This window comes from Protopterus annectens, chromosome 5.part0, assembly GCF_019279795.1.
Source record: "Protopterus annectens isolate FY-2018-M chromosome 5.part0, PAN1.0, whole genome shotgun sequence".
In the NCBI taxonomy this organism is placed as follows: domain Eukaryota; kingdom Metazoa; phylum Chordata; order Ceratodontiformes; family Protopteridae; genus Protopterus; species Protopterus annectens.
Window position 1 is genome coordinate 232,084,688 of NC_056735.1, and position 20,863 is coordinate 232,105,550.

General features: G+C 41.6%; 1 protein-coding gene across 1 annotated transcript in view; it reads left to right on the top strand.

Annotated features, from left to right (window-relative positions):
- The window catches only part of MRPL48 (mitochondrial ribosomal protein L48), a 469,376-nt gene extending 450,113 nt beyond the window's left edge, over nt 1-19,263 (top strand). The window contains exon 8 of the mRNA XM_044072213.1: nt 19,028-19,263. Within this exon, the coding sequence (XP_043928148.1) occupies nt 19,028-19,102 (75 nt within the window). The 3' untranslated portion in view covers nt 19,103-19,263. The remainder of the gene's footprint in view (nt 1-19,027) is intronic.
- The last annotated feature ends 1,600 nt before the right edge of the window (nt 19,264-20,863 follow it).

Below are 20,863 nucleotides of genomic sequence, written 5' to 3' on the forward strand. Positions count from 1 at the left end.
AATGGTTTGTTTTCTTTTCTGTTAATGCTTGTTTGCCTATGTCTTAAGTGATAATTTGGTGTTAAAATAGGACATAAGCTTGGCATAAACATTGTACTCAGTTGATGACATTTCTGAACATTTCTCTGAAAACTTTTAGCTTACAGAGTCCAGAAGATATATCTAACCATCTGAACTGCTGCCTGCAACAAACATTTTCACATCTTGTGAAGACAAGTTTTTGTGGTTGAAGGATGCAGCTGAAAATGGCACATATATTTCTTAAATGTGTATGGGCATAATTTTGGACTGATAAGTATGCTTACTTTGTTTTTTTTTTTTTTTTTTTTACTGACTAGGAGGTCCAGCTGGGCAGAACCCATTTACAGTAGTGGCCATATAGATAATAAGCTCCAGACATACATTTATTAAACAATATCCACAAAATAAATATATTTTTAGTTAATGTCCAGAATGACCATCTGCATGGATCAGTGCCTTTCCTTACCCATCCCATTATGAACAACTGACTCAAGCCCCACCCCCACCCACATCAGAGCTGCCAGCCTGGTAGCATTCTACCTTCATTCTGTCTTGGGGGGGGGGGGGTTGAGATGTCCCAGCTCTGCATCATCTGATGTCCTTCTATTCATCTGTTGCAGTATTCATTACATGAGGGAGTTCTCCACCATAGGCAACCCAATATCAGCCAGTATACATACAGTATGCCCTCCTTTTGCAGACTGTTCTGCTATTTCTATGGCTTCTGACAAGCAATCAGGATTGCTACCCTTCACTACCCTCCTACCATCGGATAAGGATAGCAGGATCTTGGATAGAATAGGCAAAAAGGTGTACACTTCTGCCACTCTAGTGTTTAAGCCCATTAACTACCAAACACACATGACCAAATTTGTTTTAGAGCTTATGTCCCAACTTTCACAGATAATTGCAGACCTACCTGACTCAGAACATAAATTCCTGGCTACTTCTTTGCTCTGTGCAGCTTCTCAAGTAGCACATCACTCCATAAGATGCAGCTATGATGCTGCAGAAGCTTCCACCAGAGTAGCTGCCTCTGGATCAGTATTAAGAAGATTCTCTTTAAGACTGCAGTCCTTACCTAAGGACACAAAAGCCAAACTTATGGATGCTCATTTGGACAACTCTGCTTTATTTGGCCCTGCAGCTGCTAACTTGTTCAAATCATTGCAAGAAAAGGTTAAGGAATTGCAGGAATTGAAACATATTGTTGTTTTCCCACTTGCCAGGTTTAAAAGCAATTATCCTGCAAAACCTGGGTTTGTGCATAGGCATTCTCATCACACACAACCTAGAATAAAAAAGAGTGACAGGAGATCACAAAAGCCTAGGCCCCCTGCGGTAACTGCCACCTAAGAGGCCCTTTCCAGACAAGCCATCCTCTTTGTTTCCTTCCTCTCACCCACATTCAACTTTCTCACTGCTTTCCCATATCCCTACCTACCAGGGAAAGCATAACCAAAGAACTCCTGAATCCTCTCCATTTTTCAAAATGTACCTTATGGTATGGGATCACATACCTTCCTTCACGGGAATCCCTCAACCTCCCAGAGTGCAAATACTTTTTTTCCCAGAGGTTCTCTCAGAGCTAACGAACCAAGGGACCATCCAGAGTGTTATAAATAAAACCACAAAAATAGCCAGCATAGTAGAGAAACCTGCGTTTAATACAGACTGGTTTTGGTCTCAATGACCTTTATCAATGTAACTTTGGTAAAGGTCATTGAGACCAAAACTGGTCTGTATTAAACGCAGGTTTCTCTACCATGCTGGCTATGTTTGTGGTTTTATTTGTTCTCTAGTGCCGTGCAGTTTCCGTCCGTGCGAGGGGTCCTTGTTGTAGTTCACCATCCAGAGTGTTGCCAAAAGCCAAATAGGAAAATTATTTTATTCCAGGTTGTTCCTGGTACCTAGGAAGGAAGTTCACTGGAGACTCATCCTCGACCTGTCCCATCTCAGTGCCTTTCTTAGGGTACCCACTTTCTGCATGCTGATGCTGAAGACTCTCTTCCCACTTATTCTGCTTCAAGCCTTCATGATTACCCTGGACATCAAGGATGCATATCTGCACATCCCCATCCATCCCAACTACAGGAAGATTTTACTCTTCTCTGTATCATCATGGCATTTTCAGTTCTGTGCCTTGCCCTTTGGACTTTCTATTGCACCAAGGGTCTTCATCAAATGCCCAGCTCCTGTGATTGCCCACTCCAGACTTCAGATCATAGACATTTTTTTCTGTGTCTGGACGACATCCTCCTTATCGCTACTTCCACAGAGGAGTTGGAATGAAATATTGTCCTTACCGTCAAGCTTCTACAAAGTCAGTTCTCTCTCCCTCACAGGATAAGATTTTCCTGGGGTGCAGGATACAAACAGGACTCTCTACCCCCACAAAGGTACAGGACCTCATCCTTTACTTCAAAAATCTTCTGCTGGTTCACCACATGACAGAGAGAGAGTTCCTCAGGGTCTTGGGCCTCATGGCATCCACCATTCCCATGCTGCTCTTAGCCAAATTTCACATAAAAAATGGCAATGATATCTAAAGTCAGTTTGGATGCAACACCAGCACCCCCTAGAATTAATTCTCTATTCCTGTCATCCCCTGTCTGAAGAGAGAACTTCAGTGGTGGATTCATCAAGTGTCACTCAACCCAGGGTTCCCCTTATACCCTCCTGCTCCTCACCAAGATATCTTCACAGATGTCTCAGATGTAGACTGGGGAACAACCTTCGGCCACCTGATAGTACAAGGGATTTGGTCCCCCTCTCAGCTGAAGGAACTCATCAGTGTAAGGGGAATGAGGGCACTGCTATTGAGCATGCAGACCTTCAATCCCCTTTTCCAACTAGGACCTCTAAAACTGTTCACAGACAAATCAGTATGACAGTCCTCTGGTATGTGAACAAACGGGGGGGGCAAATCCTTTGTATTATGCAGTCTAGCTCTTCAGGCTTGGAAGCTGGAAATAAAATTCCGGGTGACCCTTCAGGATCATCACAGAATTGTGTGGCAGATTACCTGAGCAGGTCACAAACACAATCCTGTGAGTGGATGCTTCACTTTGATGTGTTTCTGGACATTGTCCACCAGTGGGGTATTCCTCAAACAGACCTCTATGCATCCCCCATGAACAGACAACTTCCACAGTTTTGTGCCAGAGAACTTCATCCTGTGGCCTAGAAAGTGGACGCCCTTTCTTACTAGTGGAAGGGGATGTTTCTGTATGCATTTATTCCCCTTCCTCTTATCCCAAACGTTCTGTCTGAAATTCAGCAGGACAACCCAAAAATCTTGCTGGTGACCCCTTTCTGGCCAAGACTGCACTGGTTCCCTCTCCACCTGCATTTAGCCAAGGACAGTCACCACAGGTTACTTCACAGAGTGGACCTTCTTGCACAAGACAAAGGAACCCTCATCCATCCTCTCTTGTCGACTCTCCAGTTCACCCTGTGGGTGATAGGGTACTAATTCCTTTCAGACATCTATTCTCTGAGGACGTGCTTACAGTCCTGCAAGAGGCCAGGAAACCAAATACCAGAAAATCTTATTTTCCCAAATGGAAAAGATTTTCAATCTGACACAGATATCCTTCAGAAGGGTCTCACAGAAACGGATAACTGGTGCCAGAGCCATGGCCTAAAGTTAAACGCCAAGAAATGCATAGTCATACCCTTCGGGAAAAACAAGGTTACCCCTAGCTACCATATAGGTGGCAATCCACTGAGCACAGAAGAAGTTATCAGGGATCTGGGGACTCAGGTTGACAGTAACCTTTCGTTTGACACTCACGTTGCTAAAGTAGTTAGGAAGACCTTCTACATTGCCCACCTGATCATGAAGGGATTCACATGTAGATCAAGGGAGGTCATCGTCCCCCTGTACTCATCACTCATCAGACCAATGATTGAGTACAATGCCCCATTCGGAATGTATCTGACCCCACACCTGCAGCAGCTGGAAAGGCCCCAAAAGTTCCTCACCAAAAGGATAAAGGGTCTCAAAAATATGTCTTATGCTGCCCGACTGAAAGAACTTCAGCTCTATTCAGTCGCTTACCGCTTGCTCAGAGGTGACCTGTGCCTGACATACAAGGCCATGTCAAACCCAGATTTGATGAACATGCTTCACCTCAAAAAATCTAGATCCCTCAGAACTACAAGGGCGGGAGACTTAAACCTTGACACGGTTATTAATAGGACGTGCTGGAGGGACAGATTCATCACCCAAAGACTCCCTATGCTGTGGAACAAAATCCCGGTACATGTGAGGCAGAGCACCTCGCTGGCCGTGTTCAAGAGAAATCTTGACCAATGGATGGGAGATCGTAGATATACCCCAGGGATTACCTCAGTGTCTCTGCTTGACAGAGGCACAGCAAAATAATGGGCATAGTTTTCCTCAAACTAAAGGGGTGGCGAAAGCCACAAAAACTCTGGGCTAGGCTTATAAATGCCCTTGGGCAGATAGCCTAGTATGAACCTATGAACCTATCTGAAATGAAACCAGGCCCCATTTATAGTAGATATTCCCCAGGTTTGATCTTATTTATATGAATTGCTCAATGCTGTCTTGGCTTGCTCTTCAGTGAAAGCCCATATGTCAGCCATATCTGCCACTCTGCTTCTATCCTCCACCCTTAGCTAGGAGATTTGAGGCTAAGCAATTTCTTAAAGGTGTCCTACACATTAGACCTCCCAGGAAACCTATTCCACCTCTTTTGACCTTAACTTCTTCTTCTTTCAGCTGCTCCCATTAGGGGTCACCACAGCGGATCATCTGTTTTCATTTCTTCCTGTCCTCTGCATCTTGCTCTGTCACACCAACCACCTGCATGTCCTCTCTCTCACCACATCCATAAACCTTATCTTAGACCTTCCTCTTTTTCTGTTACCTGGCAGCTTCATCCTTAGCATCTTTTTCCCAATATACTCTGCATCCCTCCTCAGCACATGTCCAAACCAACTTAATCTTGTCTCTCTGGCTTTGCCTGCAAACCATCCAACCTGGGCTGACCCTCTAATATACTTATTCCTAATGCTGTCCACCCTCATCACACCCAGTGCAAATCTTAGCTTTAACTCTGCCATGTCCAGCTCTGACTCCTGCCTTTTTGTCCATACCACTGTCTCCAACCCATATAACATAGCTGGTCTCACTACCCTCTTGTAGACCTTCCCTTTCACTCTTACTGGTACTTGTCTGTCACAAATCACTCCTGACACTCTAATCCACCCACTCCAACCTGCCTGTACTCTCTTCTTCACCTCTCTTCCACACTCACCATTACTCTGAACTGTTGATCCTAAGTATTTAAACTCATCCACCTTCGCCACCTCTACTCCCTGCATCCTCACCATTCCTCTATCCTCCCTCTCATTCACGCACATATATTCTGTCTTAGTCCTGCTGACCTTCATTCCTCTTATCTCTAGAGCACATCTCCACCTCTCCAGAGTCTCCTCCACCTGTTCCCTACTCTCACTACAGATCACAATGTCATCTGCAAACATCATAGTCCACGGGGACTCCTGTCTGATCTCGTCTGTCAACCTGTCCATCACCATTGCAAATAAGAAAGGGTTCAGAGCTGAACCTTGATGTAATCCCACCTCCACCGTAAATGCATCTGTCACTCCCACCGCAGACCTCACCGCTGTCGCACTACCCTCGTACATATTGTGTACCACTCTTACATACCTCTCTGACACTCCCAACTTCCTCATACAATACCACAACTCCTCCTTAGGCACCCTGTCATATGCTTTCCCAAGTCCACAAAGACACAATGCAACTCTTTCTGACCTTCTCTGTACTTTCTCCATCAACACTCTCAGAGAAAACATCGCATCTGTAGTGCTCTTTCCCGGCATGAAACCATACTGCTGATCACTAATCATCACCTCTCTTAACCTAGCTTCCACTACTCTTTTCCCATAACTTCATGCTGTGACTGATCAATTTAATCCCTCTGTAGTTACTACAGCTCTGTACATCACCCTTATTCTTAAAAATTTTCTCCATTCCTCAGGCATCCACTCACTTTCCAAGATTTCATTAAACAATCTAGTTAAAAACTCCACCGCCATTTCACCTAAACACCTCCATGCTTCCACAGCTATGTCATCTGGACCAGCAGCCTTTCCATTCTTCATCCTCTTCATAGCTATCCTTACTTCCTCCTTGCTAATCCACCGCACGTCATGATTCACTATCTGCACATCATCCAACCTTCTCTCCCTCTCATTCTCTTCATTTATCAGCCCCTCAAATTACTCTTTCCATCTGCGCAACACACACTCCTCGCTTGTGAGTACGTTTCCCTCATTATCCTTTATCACCCTTACCTGCTGCACATCTTTGCTAGCTCGGTCCCTCTGTCTGGCCAATCGGTACAGGTCCTTTTCTCCCTCCTTAGTGTCCAACCTTTCATACAACTCTTCATACACCTTATCCTTAGCCTTCGCCACCTCTCTCTTTGCCATGCACCACATCTCCTTATACTCTTGTCTATTTTCTTCATCTCTCTGACAATCCCACTTCTTCTTCGCCAACCTCTTTCTCTGTATACTCTCCTGTACTACTTCATTCCACCTCGTTCCTCTTTCTAGATGTCACACCAAGCACCTTTCTAGCCATCTCCCTTACTAGCTCTGCTGTAGTTACCCAACTGTTCGGTAACTCTTCACTGCCACCCAGTGACTGTCTTAACTTTGGACCTTAACTATGTTTTGAAAAAGCTTTCACTCCCACCCTTCAAACCAGCTTCCTTAGCGTATCTACAGTACTGTTCCTGGAAAACTGTGTTGCTCCTAGCCTTAACTTCAGCTAGACGACTGTCTGAGCTACAGGCCCTTATGGCATCTCCATCCTTTCTGGTCTTCCACAAAGGCAGGCTTTCCCTGCACACAAACCCCTCATTTATGTCTAAGGTAGTTAATGCCCTGTCTCTAAATCAGTCCATGCACTTGCCTACCCCCCCCCAGAAACCTAATGAGAGGGTGCTCCATTCTTTAGATGTCCACAGACAACTTAGATTTTATTTCGACAAAAGCAAAACTGTTAGAAAGTCAGATCAACTTTTTGTTTCTTACCACCCCAGGGCCCTGGGTGGCCTGTGTCCCAGCAGACTATCTCCACTTGGATTTCCAAGACTATTACCTTTTGCTACACTCACCATGGTAAGACGCTCCCTTTTTCTGTTAAGGCCTACTCCACCAGAGCTGTTGTCTCTTCTGGGGCTTTTACAAGGGAATAGATACTAATTCAATTCTTGAAGCAGCTACATGGACCTCAGTCCATATTTTCACCAAAAACTACAAATTAGATAGAATCTCTAAATCGAGAAGGTTTGTCAGAGCCATACTCCAAGGCTTTCTGGAAAGTTCCTCGACTGCACCTTCAACCCTTAATTCATGAGCTTTGGTATTCTCACTCGTGTAATGAATACTGCAACAGACGAATAGAAGAACATAGAGTAGTTGTGTAAAATCTTACCATTATGGTAGATGTCCTTCTCTTCACTGTTGCAGTATTCCTATCCCTCCCTCTTCCCCCTGGCCTTGCTTCTTCTTGGATGTTTCTTACCCTACTTCCTTAGGCTGGCGTTCCTCCGGGGGCATTCAGTTCTGAGAATGGTGTATGCGTACATCACTTTTATGGCCAACGTCCAATTGCAGCCTACATGCGACATACCACTCACCCTGCAGTAGTAGTAAAAGTCTTTTGTATAATGGCCAATGTCAGGTCGCCTGTGGCAGGGAACTTACTCATGTAATGAATACTGCAACAGTGAAGAGAAGGACATCTATTGTTATGGTAAGATTTTACACAAATATTCTTTCCTGACTGCCGAGGAAGTTTGTATGCCCTAAAGCTCCTGAGGGGAAGGTATGCAGTGGTGTGAAGTGGTTAAGAAAGCTTCCACCCATGATGCATTGTCTACCTTTCCTTCCTTGTGCATGTGTGTTTGCAGGATAGTAATGCTGCTGTCCATCTTCTGCAGGATTGCATTGTGCAGTAAAACAAATGCCCTCCCCTGTGGTAGGAGGCACATGTATGTGTGTGTATACATATATGTACACACATATACACACGCACATTATTCATGTATATATATATATATATATATATATATATATATATATATATATATATATATATATATATATATATATATATATATATATATATATATATATATATATATGTGTGTGTGTGTGTGTGTGTATATATCTATATATATATATATATATATATATATATATATATATATATATATATATATATATATATATATGTGTGTGTACATACATACATAGCTATATAAATTTGTTTTTATTATCGGGGTAGAGCACTGATGAATACTAACCAATTTCAGACGGAGCCCAGATGGGAGTTGTCTGTACTCATACCATGTTGCTAAAGCCTGTAATTCCTTACCCGTATCCATCATGTCAGTACCCCTCCCCCATCCTTCAAAACCTTTCTGAAAGACTTCTTAGTCATAAGCTGGTTCTGCTCTTGCTCAACACCAGGATAAACTGTATTTCTAAATGTGAACAAATACCTATTTATCCATTTCACCTTCTTACTCTCCCTTCTTCACTCTCTTCCTTACGTCTATCATTTTCTGTCCTCTGTCCTTCTCTCTAAACACACCATAAGCCTGCTTTTCTCTCACTTCATATTGCAATTCCTGTTTCTAATATATTAACCTGTCATTAATTTCTCTGTAAACTGGCTAAAAATTCTCTAAATATTAAATCATTGTCATATAACTTGTATCTGTTCTTAACCAACGTTTTCATATTGTGTCTAATTTCATACAATTATTTAAACTGTAGATTGAAGAAATGGTAGGGGCTGATGGATTTTATTTACCTACTGCTTGTTTGTATGTTTTTATCTGAAAAGACCCATTTCAGCCATAAGCCATTTTAACACAGTACATTAATAATCCTAACAAAAACACAGTACTGTGTAAACTACATTGATTCATATTTGTGTAAAAAGAAACAAGCTGCATTTTTATTGAAGGTACAGTTAAGAATAAGCATGCCCATTTGTAGAGATCTATTACTGATATAGTTGGCTAACTAGTGGGTTAAATAGGGATTGACATTTAGCTGGGAGAGTTTATCTATGACACCTGATTGTAGGATGGTGTCCAACACCTTTGCATGTTCCAGATATGGAGTATTCATATTCAAAGAAGTCAACCAGGTTAAGTAGGCAGGGACAACCTTGGTGAATCTGAACTGGGTTGGGTTAAGAGTTTTTAGATTACCTATATCATTGCTTATTAATTCCATAATGATCCCTTCCATAGCCTCACATATGAGAATAATCAGACTAATAGGTCTGTAATCATCCAAGTCTATTGAAGCACCACCTTTGTGCAAGGGAATAACCGCTGCTCTTCTCCATTCAATCTGGCAAGAAACCTTTCTTGATGTTGATATTGAATATCCTCTGTAGGAGATCAGACATGTCATGTTTCAGGCTGATCAGTAGGCAGCCTGTTATGTTATCTGTCCCATAGATGTAATGTTTTGGCCTTGGATAACACTGAGAACTTGCTATTGGACGATTTGAGTAGGGTGTAGGTGTGGGTATATGATCTGAGAATATTGGAGGGGGAAGAAGGGGGCAACGTTTAAGCTAAATGTGTTCCTTAATAGATTGGATATGTCCTCTGGGGCCAAGTATATGATACCATTTATTATTAGCTCTGCGTAGTGCTGGGCAATGTTTCTGAGATTTGTAATATAATTAAAGAAGGCTTTGTGGTTATTATGGGCCTGGGTGGTTATTTTTACCTCATTTCTGTCTGTGTGTGGTTTGATCAAGGTCTGGAGTTCCTTGTATATTTTAGCAGTAACATTTTTGACATCTGGATAGTTAGATTTCTTTTTGTACAAAATTATTTTTCGTTTATTATAGAGCCTGCTTATATCTGGGTTCCTTCATAGGGGGTTATTTTTGAATAATGCATTCTATTTATTTATGGGGGGGGGGACTGATGAGTCCATGCAGCTATTTACTTGTGCACAGAATTGGACAGTTAAAGATTCTACGTAAGCAGTAGGGTTATCAGGATAGAAGGGGTTTTGAGTTTAGCTAGGTCATCACTTACTTGTAGTAGATTAGCCTTCACATAGTCTCTAAATACCAAGGTATGGGAAGTTGCTTCAGGATTCTTCTTATGGTAGATGTGATTGACTTGTGGCCTGATTTGACCAGGGAGAAAGTTTCATTTGGTGGAGAGCAAATCTGCCTTATATTGGTAAGGACAAAGTCCAGGATTTTATCACCCATGGTTGAAGTCTGGATGAACTGGTCCAGGGAGTTTATACTGAGGAAATGCAGAAATGCACAAGTCTCATGGTTTATGGAGGGCTAGCTGAAGTCTGCTTGTGGATTGGTGTTTGACATAATACATAGGGACTCCATACTAGGTAGGTAGGTGGTATGGGCTGAGGGGACCCTATAGGTTACCTTTGCTATGATTAGGGGTTTTGCTAATAGTAAGTTGGAAGTGGAGGAGTTCCATGTCTTTTGTCTAACAAGTCTAGAGATTATTTTTTCTTTTTTTAAGAATAAGGAAACGCCTCCATATTAGTGCCTTTGTACAGTGCAGTAATTCTGAATGTGTGATAGGCATTGAAGCCATACACTGATTGAGTGCTTTCAATAATGTTAAAGCAGCTCTGTGTGATGATGCATAATCAATGCTTTCTAGAGTCTGGAGTGCTTCTAGAATGTGGATATATTTCTTAAGGATCTAGCATTGATCAGTAATACTTGCATTATCCAGATTCTGTTTGGTTATTCTGGAAGCCTTAGAAGACTGACATTGCTTGTAAAGAAAAGGCATTACGGGTGTAGACAAGGATTTAGCTAGCATACAGAAGTCTTGGGGGAAGGGGGGAAGTGCTAGCCATCCCTGGCAAAACATTTGGAACTGCTCACCATCTCTTCTCAGGATGATATTGTATTCTCTCTGAATGGCACCAGAAACCAAGTCAGTTGTTAAAATCTATAATCTTTTGCTCATATTACGGCATCATTCTTGATGGCAGAATGCTGCTCAAGGCTGGGTTCATACCTGCCTCAGACACTCATTTCAAGATATCCTTCATCTCTCTTCATATAATTCATATAGATATGCTTCAAATCATTTACACCCACGCGTACTATCACTGTCATTTGTATTTTTGTGGTGCAAGTACTTGAGTGCTTGTGTGATGTGGTAAATCCTGGTGCCTGACATGCAGGGGGCTGAGAGCCTCTGTTTTCACAGCCTGGTGAGTGGTGCATCTTTGTGTCTCTCTATGGAGTCATGTATGACCAAGATATTGGATTGTGTGCCTTAAGGACTTTTGAACCAAGTGTATGTGACACTTAGTTGTATGTTTCATGGTAGGTACTGCCTCTGATGTGTGTTTGTAAGGTTGCTGAGGTTACTTGTTTCTTAGGTAACATTTAGGAGGCCTTTGTGGTTTAGGGTGATTACTTCAAAACCAAGAGCATACATACTGTCAGGGCTCTAGATAACCACCGCGTCTTCCTCAGAAACTTGCCTTTGGATGAAATTTGTGCAGCTGCTGCATGATCTACCTTTTATGGATTTGCTAAACGTTACAGTCTGGATCCTTTATTCATGTCTTGAATCTCATTTGGGGCTTGCATTCTCAAAGGTTTCTTGACCTTGTCATACCCAAGGCCTGGCAGGGATTTTTCCCATCCATTGCAGTGTTTGGACAAGATTAACATAAATATATATGTTTTTTATTTTGAAGAACATTGGATTTAGTTGGTCCCATCTACCTACTCCCCTTCCAAATTGCCCTATCTGGAGGAAACCAGAAGAACACCAAGGCCTACAATGACACCTGATTCCTTAAGTGTCCATATCCTCAGAAGCTGTTTGCTGTTATTATAATTATCTATTTGACAGCATGATATTTGATCTGGAGAGCCAGCTGGTAGCAGTGCATTATGGAACAGGGGGAGGAGTGCTAGCCAGTCAGAGTTCTTGTTGCCATGGAGATGGTGTCATCTGTGACCAGTCCATCCATTCAAATGTAGACAGAGACTAACTAAATGTAACATTTCGATAAGTACATAACTTGTGTTTTAGATCTAAATGCTGAAGTGGCCTCACCAAGCCCAGTGTTTGAGAGAAAGGCATTCCATATTTTGTGTACACCAACTGAGAAGACATGAACAAAACAGAAGATAGAAGTATGTTTGTTGCACTTTGGATTACAAGTTTTGCATTATTCTGGGACCTGACCCAGAATGGTGCTGCCATAATGTATAATCTCAGAGCATGTTTTCTATTTGAGGAGCTAGTTATCAAAGCTTTAGCTAGGGTTGAGCAAAGAAAGTAGCTGCCCTGGACTGAAGTACTATTGACACTGTAGAAAAGAACCTAGAGTCTACGCTCTCTCCCTCACAGGCCATTATATCTGACAGTGAGTAGGTTATCAACACAATCACTACACTTCAACCACCACCCACAACTTCGCAACACACACCCACATATGTGGAGGTTCTCAACAAAACATGCATACCCGAACAAAGGAGACCTCAGAGGCAAAAACACACGCGAACTCCACAACCCTCCACACCACATACCATGCATAGTCCACACATCAGTGTTTAGCAACCACAAAGGCCTAACCATAAACTCAACATATTAGTCATAGGAGACTCCATTGTGAGACACACAGATGTGCCTCTCACCAGGCTGGTTAAGGAGAAAGTCACGGTTAGTTGCCCGTCAGGTGCCAGAATCCGCCATATCACACACGCACTCAAGTCTCTCATCAACAGGTACTGCATAGTCCATGTTGGGGTGAACGACTTGAGACGTACCTCCCTGGACTATATGAAGAGAGACATGATTGAGCTCGCTGAATGTGTCCCAGGCAGGTATGTCCCTAGCCTTAAGCAGCATTCTACCGTTACCCAGAATGATGCATCAATGCAAAAAGTAAATGATTGACTTTAACAATTGACATAGTTTCTGGTATCATTCCAGGGAGGCTCCAGTTCTTGACAGCCTGAGAAGATATGATCGATAGACCACAATGCTTTGCTAGAGATGGTCTGCATCTGCCTCACTTGGGCTTCAGGCTTCTGGTAAAGGCCCTTGCCCCCCATATCGTTCTTTTTTAGGAAATGTCCTGAGGTTGATAAAACCAACATAAAAATTTCAACCAAACACAAATTAAAGGTCATGCTGTTAAACGCTATGAGTCTAAACATGAAACTGCACTCATTGCAAGCATTCCTAAACATGGAAGATGCTGACATTTGTGCAGTCACAGAAACCTGGTTCAAAGCTGCGGAGAACACACCAGCCTTACCTGGTTACTCACCCTAGCATGCATTCAGACCCCAAACTGTGGGCAGCAAAGCCAAAGGAGGTGGAGTTTCAGTATATATTAAAGATACACACACCTCCAGGCCAGTCAAAAAGTATGACGCACAGGAGACACTCCAGGTGCAATTAACTGTTGGCAAGACCCCTGTTCAAATCATAGCTAGCTTACAGGCCCCCAAACTTGACTCAAGATGCTCGCTCCACTTATCTGGACCTATTCAAATCTGCCAAAATTCAACTCTTTACCCTGATCCTGGGCGACATTAACTACCCAACCATAGACTGGAAAAACTGCTCATGCCAGAACGCAAATAGCCAGAGATGCCTCAATTTTTATCAGTGCAAATGCCTTGGAACAGCTAGTCGATGCCCCCACAAATGGTGATAATATCTTGGACTTGGTATTAACCAACTTGAGTAGCAACTGCAGCACCTCTGCAGTATCATCCTCCCTGGTAAGATCCAACCATAAAGCAGTCACTTTTGAAGTCAGCATCTCCTCTGATCCCCCTGTAGCTAGGGTCAAACAAAAAAACTTCTCCAAAGCTGATTACAACCTCCTGACGGATGGTATAAACAGCTTCACAGCACCCTCCCTATCTGTTTGAACTGGCATGGATGCCCAAATCTACACCAAAGTACTATACGAGCACTTATATAGGTGCATGGATTCAGGAATACCTGACAGGACAAAATCGTCTTCTGCAAAGAAGAGTAAACCTGTCTGGTGGACATCTGTAATAAGTAATCTATATAACAAAAGGAAACAAATTGCTGTCCAGGACCAAGAAGGAGCAGGTGTCCAACTAGAAGCATTAGTGAAATCCTGTAAAGCTACCTTCGAGCCCAAATTGGCCACATCCACTAGAGAGTCATAAGGCCTTCTTCACATATGTCCACAATCTCAAAGGAAGCACCCAGATCTGTTCAGAACTGGTGGTCAAGGACACTGCATACACAAATGCTCTAGATATAGCCAGCCTACTGGATGACAGATTCAGAAAAATCTTCTCCCCTCTGTCCCCCCATCAGTAAATCAGGACATCCTCAATACCTACCCCCCCTCTCCTTATCTGTAGAGAACAGGTCATCACTGCCCTCTCAAAGGCAAAAAATACAGCCTCCATGGGACCCGATAACATCCCAGGCTACATCCTGCATGAACTCAGGCATGAACCTGCAACACCATTAGGCACCCTATTCATCCAAAGCCTGAGTACCGGCTTTGTCCCAGCCAAGTGGAGGACAGCCACTGTCATCCCTTTACACAAAGGTGGAGAGTCCACCGATCTGGGAAGTTATAGACCCATCAGCCTAACTAACCTGATCTGCAAGGCCATGGAATGGATTATCATGTCCCTCATTAACAGGGGCATTGGCAACCTCCAAACACTCGACTCCACACAGTTTGACTTTGTCAAAGGGAGGTTGTGTCTTTTAAATCTGGTTGACTTCTTTGAGACAGTCACCAAAGCCATGGACAAGGGGAAGATGGTGCACACTGCCTACTTTGACTTGGCCAAAGCTTTCGACATTAATCCCCACTCAGGCATAATAGATAAACTCTCTCAACTAGGCATCAATCCATATGTTATCAGATGGGTAGCAAACTGACTCACTGGTAGATCCCACTTAATCAAAATTGGGGAAGCCACTTCAAGCAGTAGACAGGTAACGAGTGGAGTACCCCAGGGATCAGTCTTGTGGCCTGTGTTATTCAGGATATACTTCTCTGAGGTGCAGGCCAAAACCAGTGGGCTATGGCTGACCACGTCTGCAGATGACTGAAAGCTGGGCGTAGTCATCAGTTCCCCATGTGATGTGGACATCCACCAAAAGGGTCTCACCCAAATAAATGACTGGTGCCAGAAGCATGGGTGCAAGCTGAATGCCAAAAAATGCATCATCATCTCCTTTGGGGAGAGTGATGTCCCCACATATTATCACATTAATAACAATGTCCTAAGCACTCAGTCAGTTGTGAGGGATTTGGGCACCCAGGTTGATGGCAACCTGACTTTTGACCACCATGTTGCTTCCATTGTACGGAAAGCTTTCTACATGACCCACCTCATAAGTAAGGGTATCTCATCCAGGGACAAGGAGGTCAAAACATCCCTGTATTCTTCCCTTATAAGGCCAATTATTAAGTAGAACGCCCGCTTCAGCATGTACCTCACCAAGCACATACAGCAGCTGGAGAGACCACTAAAGTTCCTCACTAGAAGAATACAGGGCCTCAAACATCTACCCTACACATATATTCTAAAAACCATGTCCCTCTACTCAGTTTCATACAAGCTCCTCAGAGGTCACCTGTGTCTGGCATACAAAGCAAGCTCACAGCCCACCTTTATGGGACTGCTGCATATCCGCAAGTCAAGCTCCACTCGAGTAACCCACATGCACAACCTCAACTTGGTCTGTGACATCAATAGGATTTGTTGGTGGGACAGATTTGTGCCCCAGAGACTCTCCCATCTGTGGAATAGACTCCCTCACCACGTCAAGCAGAGTACCTCATTATCCCTTTTGAAGCGCAACCTGGATAATTGGATGGGAAACAGAAAATATACCCCTGGGATTCTACCTGTGTCCCTGCTGGACAGGGGCTTTGGATGCTGACTTGTCTAAACATGGGCTAACTCTTGGCTAGGCTAATAAGGGCCTCAGGGCAAATAGCCTAGTAACTTCCTGTGGTAAAGATGCTGATCAGTGTTGCTAGACAGCCTGGTGTGACTGGCAGTTAGTCTTGGCAACTGCAAACAGTATTGGTACATAAAAGCTCTTTGTTTTTGGTCCTGAATTTTGGAGAACTCATTTTTTTTTCCTTCTCCGCTATGATTAACAGAGGTGTCGGCTGGGAATAAACCTGGGGTTCGAGTTAACCTGGTTGCAGCTCTTCTTCTTAGCTTGAGTAGCTTGAGAGAAGTTTGCACTATGATCATATTTGTGGGAAGAAGAAGAAATTTGCATATTCTACTGGAGGGGGTCTGTAACAAGATTTTTAGAGGAGGCATTAGCTGACAGAGGGAAGACGTTCTCTGTGTGGTTGCAGGATTCCTTTGCTAATGGGTAATGTAACTTTTGGTGTTAGTAACTTTGATGTTTTTGACATGCAAAGAGAGTTTGGTTACTTTTGAATTTCAGGTATCAGTACTCTTTGATATGGAGTAAAGTTTTAGAAATATAGCAAGATATTTAAAGGATGGAACCAATTCAGTTTGATTATCTTGAGAAAAAAGAAAATCTTTGGAAGCAAGTAGGGACTTCAGCCTGGCATGGCAACAGGGAATATTTTTTTTCCAGCTGAGAATAAGTTGCTTTTCATGAAGCCAGAGTATGAAGTGGAACTTTAGTAGAAGTGAGGTGTAGAAACTCAAAAAGTAAGTGGTTTAAATTAACGTGTTTACTTTAAAGGTGTACCTTTTTTATTTTGTCTTTTGTGAGCTGTGTGGTTATATTTTCTTGCCTTTGTTTTTCTTTTAGGTTTTGTTAGTCTGAGTTTAGGGATTTTGTTAACATGCAGATTTAATTTCAAGGAAATACTGCAGTACATTTTCATCTTTTGAGATGTTATCTAGCAGATACCATATCACACTTAGTAGGCCATAACCTACTCACTTATGGAAGAATAAGATACAATTCATATGCAACAAAAATGAGAACAATAGTTAGTGTTAGAGATGGGATTTACATACTACAAATAAAAATGTTTTCATATCTTCAAAAGGCACATTCTTTATCATATTGCCATATTAAATATTTTTTATAACTGTTAATTCTAAAGTCTTTCAGAGTTAAAGTATGCATGATAACAGCATTTTGTGTTTTTGTCTTGTGAAGTAATTATGCATGATGCAGCATTTTGTGTTTTCGACTTGTGAAGCTTGTGTAAATACAATGAGAACACTTCATTACTGGAAGTTGCGTATCAAAGATCTAGTAAATGCATGAAGAGCCAAATTTATGCTCTAAAATTGAAAAACAAAATAAGCCTGTTCCGTACATCTGTAGCTCAAGACATCACCGTGACAGCTCTTTCGGAGGTATATAACCCCTAGGTGCTGTTATGGCTGGGTCTTACTCAAATTAAGTTGCTTCATTCTGAACTGTCCCTGAATATACAAGCTGTAAATGCTCTACTTCGTCATGTAACCTGGTCTCCCTAATCTCTGAAACATATTGCCTATCATTTTCATCACAGCGTCTCTTCTCTAACTCCAAACATGTTTATAATCTAACTAATGTGAGTACTGTACATAGTTGACTATCTTCTTAATGTACAGTAGAAAAAAATGACAACTATTCCTTTGATTTAGTGTGCTCCTTTATTTTTTTCCATTTGATGTGCGTGTTCTCATTCTGGCCTAAGAAAGAACGAAAGAAATGTCTTGCCCCATATTTGGTTCAATGAACTACAGGGAGATCAGTCTGTAAGTAGCTAAATTAGTGCAGTATTTAAAAACTGTCCCTGATTTTTTCCCCTCCAATTATATTTACATGCTGTCTGTGCAACAGCACTCACTTAGTGCTTTTACTGGCTTTCAAAGCTGGAAAAATACTTTGAGCTTTTTTGTTTTCTTTTGTAACTGGTAGTACATGGAGTAAGTAAAACTCCATGCAATGCAAAGAGTCATGATCAAGTCTCAGTGATCATAACCAATGATTGTGTTCTCGACATGGATGATGAGATTCAGCTTTTGAGCTTCACTCTCAAGGTGAATTTCTTGGCATCCATGCCTTGAACACATTGGCAATATGGTTATGATCGAGAACCTTTCCATGACCCTCTGTGTTATAGACCTGTTAATAAAAATTTCCTTCACCATTTTGGAAAATCAAACCATTTTCATTTTCTTGGAATACAGCACATTGCACCTTAGCAATATGGTTGTGTCTGAACCATCATTTAAGACAAAAGAAGGAACATAATGGCTTTCGGATAGGTGTATTAAAACTAGCAGGGATAAAGACATGTCCTTAGTTAATTGGAGTACATACATGATCAGGTTTCATGAAATGATTATTCACATCCTTAGAAATGTTTTTAGTTGCAAGAGTGCACAAGAGATGTTTGGTATGTTTTATCAAGAATGTGGTCACTTGCCTTTCATAGTACGTAATAAACTCTGTTTAGATTAATGCTGTTTTGGATTCTTTGGAATGTAAGGATATGAACTTGTACACCCAGCTTAGAATTGGGTGGGAAAGAGAAAATTGCAAATTAGATCCACTTTGTCATTCGTGTTGATATTTCATAATTTCAGATATCTTGCCTTTGTTATTCCATGGTACTCTAACATCACTATGAAAGTACCCATTGCATTAGCTCTGACTGTCAATAAAGCTCAAGAATGAAACCATACATCCATAGCATTCTTCAAATGTTTGTAGTAGGGGATTGATATAATGAGAAACATGTAACATATCTTTACTAATAGTTACGTGAAATACATAGGATGTCTCCTCCCAATGAGAGATAGAGCTTAATTCAAGGATTGTTAAGTAAAAAGCGGCAACATATTCTTTGTATGAAGTTAGGTTTTCTATGTTTGTATACTGTTGAAGAGTTGCTGTAAGTTATCTTTGTTTGTTTTCCCTAGCACACTGAGGACGATTTTCACATAAGATTCAAGACGAGACCAGAACTTGAAGGACTGATGGCACAAATAGATTAATGTAAAAAGTACATGGTATGAATGAGATCCAGCATTACAATCCCTCTTAATGAAACCCTCTGGGCAGCAATCAAGGGTAGTTGACTTAACTTCTTAATTGCTTTGTCTTTTTTTCCAGCCGTGACCTGTCAGATATGTTTTCATAAAGAAAATGGAATGAATTTGTTGTGGTTGTCTTTATTTAATAGCTTTCATTGTTTGGTTGCTTTTTTTATTTTGGTTTCATGCATTGTGCAGCAGGAAGAGTTCCTGTTAGGTGTAGTGCTCCTTTTAACAGTAATTTTGTTGGTTCTCTATAAATGTTAGAAAACTGCAAACATTTGATGAAAATGTCCAAAGCTGTTTTTTTTAAGGATGGTGAGCTTGAGTGGAATTGCTATCCTGTAAGTATCCTTTCAGCTGTACAAGTAAATTTAGCATGCTAGTGTTGAATGCCTCAAACCAAGGCTTTGACGCTTTCTTTAGTGTACATTGCCTCACAGAGATGGGAGCAGTCTGAAGGCAGTCTTCATAAAACATACTACCCACAGAACTGATTTGAAGATCAAGCTTCAGTGTATATCGTCTATCCCTAAGCTCTCTAGTGTTAGCCTTTTCTTTGGCATCAGCTGTAGTGGTCTGTCAACCCACCACCACATTTGTTGGACCCTTCCTCTTCAAGTGATTTTTATTTTTTTATTGTCTTCCTCCAAGTCAACTAACATAAAAACATTCAGTTGAACTGTGCTTTCCTACTAATACAGTGCTGTCTTTCCCAATGCTTCTGTCTCAGGGTCCTCTGTTGTTTGGTTGTGGGGCCAGGATTTGCTTGTACCACCTCTGGAGTGGGATTAGATATTGTACTCCAAGAATTTTCACCCCAGGATGTTTTTTTTTTTTTTTTTTACATAACCCTAAAGCTTCCTATTTAATTTTTCCCCTTCAGAAGCTATTTGTGGGACTATAGAAGTCACCCCATCAAATCATCTTTTATTTTGTCATCTTGATGAAAATAGTTAATGGGAATCATGAAAATAAACATGTAATATTTATCTTGTAAGAAAGAGCATATGCAGTCCTAGATCTTGACAATAAAGATCACTTCCAGAGTACCTTCAGAATATGAATGGGATATAGCTACATGTTGACAGCAGTCTTACAGTCAGACTTATAGAGCAGCTGGACACCCATTTCCTGTAGCATGGACATCCAGACATAATCAGGTAGTTTTGCAGTGAAGGAGAAATAGAATCTGTGTCCTCTTCTTCTTTTTATTTATTTCATTTTGTTTTTGAAGTGAACAACAATTTATTTCAGTAAGAGTATTTGCTAATTTTCCTGGCAGAGAGAGAAAACAAGGTACCCTTTTTTTTGTGGGGGGGTCTTATATTAGAAATTATTTTTATGGATATTGATGTGTGCTTTGCTGTTAGTTTTTGATTTCCAGAAAGCAGACTTTTACGAAAATTGCCTAAGGCTATAGTGACTCAGCCATCCCCACAAAAAAGTTACCTGCTGCCATGTAGATCTTGGGTTGTCCTTTCCAATACAAAAAAAAAACACCAGAACAGATTCCATCCTAGTTATAACCGCTTTTGTAATTAAGGGTGCTGATATTAGGCTTGCTGTTTCAGGACATCCTGTTTTTAAGCCTCAGAGTTAGGTCCCTGATGTTTTGTCACAGAAACTTGTTTCCAGACATCAACAAAGGATGTTGGCCAGTTTAGCTTTTGGACAGTCAGAAGGAGCCCTACTACCACTGAGTTGCTTTTGACTTCTCAG